This window comes from Nicotiana attenuata, unplaced genomic scaffold (genome assembly GCF_001879085.1).
Source record: "Nicotiana attenuata strain UT unplaced genomic scaffold, NIATTr2, whole genome shotgun sequence".
Lineage (NCBI taxonomy): Eukaryota > Viridiplantae > Streptophyta > Magnoliopsida > Solanales > Solanaceae > Nicotiana > Nicotiana attenuata.
Genome location: NW_017677681.1, coordinates 2305 through 7727, shown reverse-complemented (window position 1 = coordinate 7727; position 5423 = coordinate 2305). Strand labels below are relative to the sequence as shown.

Genomic DNA, 5423 nt, shown 5'->3' with positions numbered 1-5423 from the left:
TGGATACACAAAATAAGGGCCGCACCCTCGACCTTGCACCAGGTAATAAGGTTCCCTACCAGGGACGGTATCACAAACATACATGGGGAACAGCAAGCAGCAAGGGAAATGTTTGTGGCCCACCGCGAGACACAATTCCCGCATACCCGGCCTTGGATGGGGAGGGAAGCACACAGACCCTTGAAGACGACGAGGAAGACTTCTTCGCACCCCAGACCTTTGTTGCTCCCGAAGAATCCGACGCGACCAAGTCAATAGTCTAGGAGCTGGAGCAAACCATTTTGGTCAAACACCTCCTGGATAGCAAGGTATACTTGGGTACGGGGCTGACCCCCGAACTCAGGGCAGAATTTATTCAATTCCCCAGTAATAATAACGACTGCTTCGCTTGGTCCCATCTAGATATGAGAGGTATCCCACTAGAGATAGCATCCCACAGACTAAGCGTTAACCCCAAGTTCAGGCCCGTGAAGCAAAAAAGGAGACCGCAGTCCGAGGTGAAACACGCCTTCGTCAAAGAGGAATTGGCGAAACTACTTAAAATTGGATCCATCAGGGAGGTAAAGTATCCCGAGTGGCTGGCTAACGTAGTAGTAGTACCAGAAAGGGGAATAAGCTAAGAATGTGTGTAGACTATAAAGACTTGAACAAGGCGTGCCCAGAAGATTCCTTCCCTCTACCCAATATCGATCGCTTGATCGATGCTACGGCCGGCCACGAGACCCTCACTTTTCTCGATGCCTACTCGGGGTATAATCAGATCCAGATGAACCCCGAAGATAGGGAAAAAACCTCATTTATCACAAAATATGGAACATATTGTTATTACGTAATGCCCTTCTGGCTAAAAAACACAGGAGCAACGTATCAACGGCTAGTTAACAAAATGTTCGAGCACCAGGTAGGAAAATCAATGGAGGTATATATTGATGATATGCTAGTAAAGTCCCTGCGCGCAGAGGACCATTTGACCCATTTGCAGGAAACCTTTGACATCCTCAGAAGCTACAACATGAAGCTCAATCTCGAGAAATGCGCCTTTGGAGTAGGCTCGGGTAGATTCCTGGGCTTCATGGTCTCAAACAGGGGGATCGAAATCAATCCCGATAAAATAAAGGCCATCGAAGAGATTACGGCGGTAAATAACGTAAAAGCCGTCCAGCGGTTAACGGGGCAGATCGCGGCCCTAGGCAGATTCATATCGAGATAGTCAGACAAAAGCCACCATTTCTTCGCCCTGCTTTAAAAGAAGAACAACTTCGAGTGGACTTCAGAATGCCAGCACGCCCTAGAGGAACTGAAATGATACCTGTCCAGCCCGCCATTGCTGCGCATGCTCGAGCAGGGTGAAACGCTATATTTGTATCTGGCAGTATCCAAAATAGCGGTAAGCGGAGTGTTGGTCTGAGAAGAGCAAGGTACACAATTTCCTGTTTATTACGTAAGCCGCACCTTGGGGGACGCCGAAACCCGGTACCCCCACCTAGAAAATCTGGCGCTCGCGCTAATAAGCGCATCGCGTAAACTGAAGCCTTATTTTCAGTGCCATCGTATCTGCGCCCTGACGACCTATCCCCTATGGAGTATACTTCATAAACCCGAGCTATCAGGTCGATTGGCCAAATGGGCTATCGAACTCGGAGGGTATGACATCGAGTATCAACCTCGAACAGCCATTAAGTCCCAAATCCTGGCGGATTTCGTGGCCGACTTCTCGTCGGCCGTCGTACCCGAGGTAGAGAAAGAGTTTTTATCAAAATCAGGAACTTCCTCCGGGGTATGGACCCTGTTCACGGATGGCGCCGCGAACGTAAGAGGGTCCGGACTTAGTATAGTCCTGAGGCCGCCTGTCGGCGGCATAATCAGACAGTCCATAAAAACCACTAAACTGACTAACAACGAAGCCGAGTATGAGGCTATGATTGCAGGTCTAGATTTGGCCAAAGGTTTGGGAGCTGAGATCGTGGAGGCAAAACGCGACTTGCTCCTCGTGGTAAGCCAAGTAAACGGAAGCTACAAAGCCCGATAGGACAGGATGCAAAGGTATTTGGACAAAATCCAAATCGCGTTACGTCGCTTCAAAGAATGGACTTTAGTACACATACCCGAGATCAAAATTGCGAGGCTGATGCCCACGCAAACTTGGGGTCCTCCGCCGAAGAAGAAGACCTGCTCCCCGGAACCGTCGTCCAACTGTTCGAATCGGCGGTCGAGGACGGCCACGCAGAAATCAACTCCACCAGCCTGACATGGGTCTGGAGAAACAGATACATCGCTTACCTGAAAGACGAAAAAGTACCCACGGATCCAAAAGAGTCAAGGGCCCTGCGAACCAAAGCAGCCCGGTTCCCACTCGACAAAAACGGGGCCCTTTACAGGAGAACATTTGATGGTCCCCTGGCGATATGCTTGGGACCAGGCGACACAGAATACGTGCTTCGAGAGATCCATGAGGGCACATGCAGAAATCATTTCGGGGCCGATTCCTTGGTCCGGAAGGTGATCCGAGCGGGCTACTATTGGGATAGCATGGAGAAAGATGCCAAAGAATTCGTCCGGAAATGCGAAAAGTGTCAAAGGTTCGCCCCCATGATCCACCGGCCTGGAGAACAGCTGCATTCCATTTTATCACCATGGCCATTCATGAAATGGGGGATGGACATTGTCGGTCCTTTACCAACGGCGCCAGGTAAGGCCAGATTCATCTTATTTATGACTGACTATTTCTCAAAGTGGGTGGAGGCGCAGGCCTTCGAGAAAATAAGAGAGAAGGAAGTCATCAATTTTATATGGGAACACATCATATGCTGGTTCGGAATCCCGTCCGGAATAACTTGCGACAATGAGAGGCAATTCGTCGGAGGCAAGGTAACGCAGTTCCTTGAGGACAACGGAATCAAGAGAATCCTGTCGACACCATATCACCCGTGTGCAAACGGTCAAGCCGAATCTACAATTAAAACCATCATTCAAAATTTGAAAAGGAAGCTGGAAAGCGCCAAAGGGAAATGGAGGGAAACGCTGCCCGAAGTACTGTGGGCATACCGAACAACTACGAAATTGAGCACCGACGAGACGCCTTTCTCTCAAGTATACGGCGCCAAAGCACTGATACCGGTGGAGGCCGGAGAGCCAAGCGCCAGATTCCAACACATCGGCGAGGAATCAAATAACGAATCTATGGCAACGGCCCTCGAACTCCTCGACGAAAAACGGGAAGCCTTGCTAGTTCGGATGGCTGCCCAGAAATAGAAAATCGAAAGATACTACAACAGGAGAACAAATCTCCGACACTTCGGAGTCGGAGACCTGGTTCTAAGGAAAGTCACCCTCAACACCAGAAACCCTAATGAAGGGAAGCTGGGCCAAAATTGGGAAGGACCTTACCGTGTCCTCGGAATAATTGGTAAAGGCTCCTATAAGCTCGGTACCATGGAGGGCGAACAACTTTCGAGCAACTGGAATGTATCGATGCTTAAACAGTATTACTGCTAGGGCGGTCGAATATGGAACCCCGCAAATATCTTCGAACGGACGTCGTACTCTTTTCCTTCTAAATCTTTTCCCCAAGCGGGTTTTTTGTCAATAAGGTTTTTAATGAGGAGACATCCTGCTTTTATCCAGAAGGATCCAAGGAACCCACAAGGCTTCTTTCACGATCAGCTCCGCCCCAAGGACAAAACAAGCGAGGCCCCGATCGAAACACTGTATCGGGCAGGACATACATCAGGCAATCAAAAGATATCTTTTCAATGCATTACTCTTCGGACCAAGAAATCTCAAGCGTATCCCCGTCATGGGGCCTCCTCCAAATGCATTCCGAAATACTCGGAGACTTAACGCCTGCAATAGGGCATTCGCACAACTCTAGGACCGGAACTCCGGGCTCGTAAAGCACAAAAAATGCAGCTCCGAGTTCACAAGAAGCGGTATTCACGCTCAAACAACTTGATGACTTTGAGACTGACGGCAATCGCAATATTACGTCGCTGAAAAAACTGTAAGACCTCAACAGGCATGACAAACTGTAAGACCTCAACAGGCATGACAAACTGTAAGACCTGAACAGGCATGACAAACTGTAAGACCTCAACAGGCATGAAAACCCCAAAGTTTAGGCTATACGTCGCATTTGTAAGAATTCCGAAAGGGCACACCCTCGATGTAGATGCCTAAACTATCACTCGGGATGAAAAACGGCTACGGCCGAACGCACATGACTACGGTCAAATTGGCTGATACAGCCAAAATAACGCAACTCGATGCCCGACCGTCACTAAAATCACAGGCCACTACTTCGAATACATTTCGGAAAGAACCGGTTAAAACAGGCTTCCCTCAATAGGCAAACAACGGGCTATGAACCTTCCGAGGTGCCCGAACTATCACCGATTACGACTTGAAATCGAGGTTCCTCTAGAACCGACGACGGGTCAGGCAAGAATCTTTCAAAAAAGACCTTAACGAGCGGAAAACAAAGCCTACAAAAAGCCCACGGGCAAAAACAACGTAAGAGCCATAGTCGCCAGCTAAGCAAGCCTACGGGCCATACAGTAATAGGTCTCTACGACCAAAAAAGCGTAAGAGCCCTTGTCACCAGCCAAATTGGCAACTTGAGGATTAAAGTGAGCTCGAATCCTAACTCGATTCGGAGACCGGATCCAAAATAGTTAACTAAACAAGCCTACGGGCCACACATCAAAAGGTCTCTACGACCAAAAAAGCGTAAGAGCCCTTGTCGCCAGCCAAAACTGACAGCTGTCACGCCCCCTTTTTCTCGCGAAATCGATTTGTGACATTTTGGAAGACAACTCGTTCCCTTTTTGGAATTGGGTTTTGAATTGAAGAGTCGACACCTAATGATTTAAGTGCATTAGGACACTAAGAGATTGGGAAAGGGCTTGAAATTATCCCGAGGGAAAGGTCTTAGGCACCCCTCAGGATCCACTAGTGTGGTTCCCAGCCAAACTATTGTTGTGACTTATGTGCAAATAACACGTAGGCAAATAAAACTTCAAGTAAGAGGGGATTTTCACATAATGGTTATAAAATAAACAAAGTTAGAAAGAACGAAAGGGATACTGGTTTTTCCTTAGAGAAATAGTTTAAAATTTGAAAAGAAGCAAAGAATCAAAGAAACAAAGGGAAGCGGGGGTCCTAGGTTTATAAATAATATGGATTACCCCACACAACATCCGGTAATCACTCCTCAGTGAGGGGCTACACTTGATGTTATCGCGTGGTCATCATATCCATATCTACCCTTTGCCACCCCGTTAAGGTATTAAAGCACGGAATGGTCTCATTTGCTTATTGCATGCTTTTATCCGCCCCAATCTTGTCAGTCCCGGAGGTACTTGGGACTGCTAATCCTAAAGGGAGGAGATATTGGCTTATTTGTGGTTTCAAAAGGTAAAATACTA

At 47.9% G+C, this 5423-nt stretch overlaps 1 protein-coding gene across 1 annotated transcript; it reads left to right on the top strand.

The window, feature by feature from the left end:
* Window positions 1-404: 404 nt before the first annotated feature.
* On the top strand, window positions 405-3252 carry LOC109221465. Its single transcript, XM_019385947.1, has 4 exons — window positions 405-560; window positions 1544-1993; window positions 2035-2689; window positions 2864-3252. The coding sequence occupies exons 1-4, from the start codon at window positions 405-407 to the stop codon at window positions 3250-3252; spliced, it is 1650 nt and encodes a 549-aa protein (XP_019241492.1).
* Window positions 3253-5423: the final 2171 nt, after the last annotated feature.

What these genes read in the sequence shown, in the direction of transcription:
- LOC109221465 (XM_019385947.1), top strand. Translation starts at nt 405, where the DNA reads ATGAGAGGTATCCCACTAGAGATAGCATCCCACAGACTAAGCGTTAAC. An exon ending in AAATTGGATCCATCAGGGAG is followed by an intron (nt 561 to 1,543) that starts GTAAAGTATCCC and finishes CCTTATTTTCAG; the next exon opens with TGCCATCGTATCTGCGCCCT. An exon ending in AACGCGACTTGCTCCTCGTG is followed by an intron (nt 1,994 to 2,034) that starts GTAAGCCAAGTA and finishes CCGATAGGACAG; the next exon opens with GATGCAAAGGTATTTGGACA.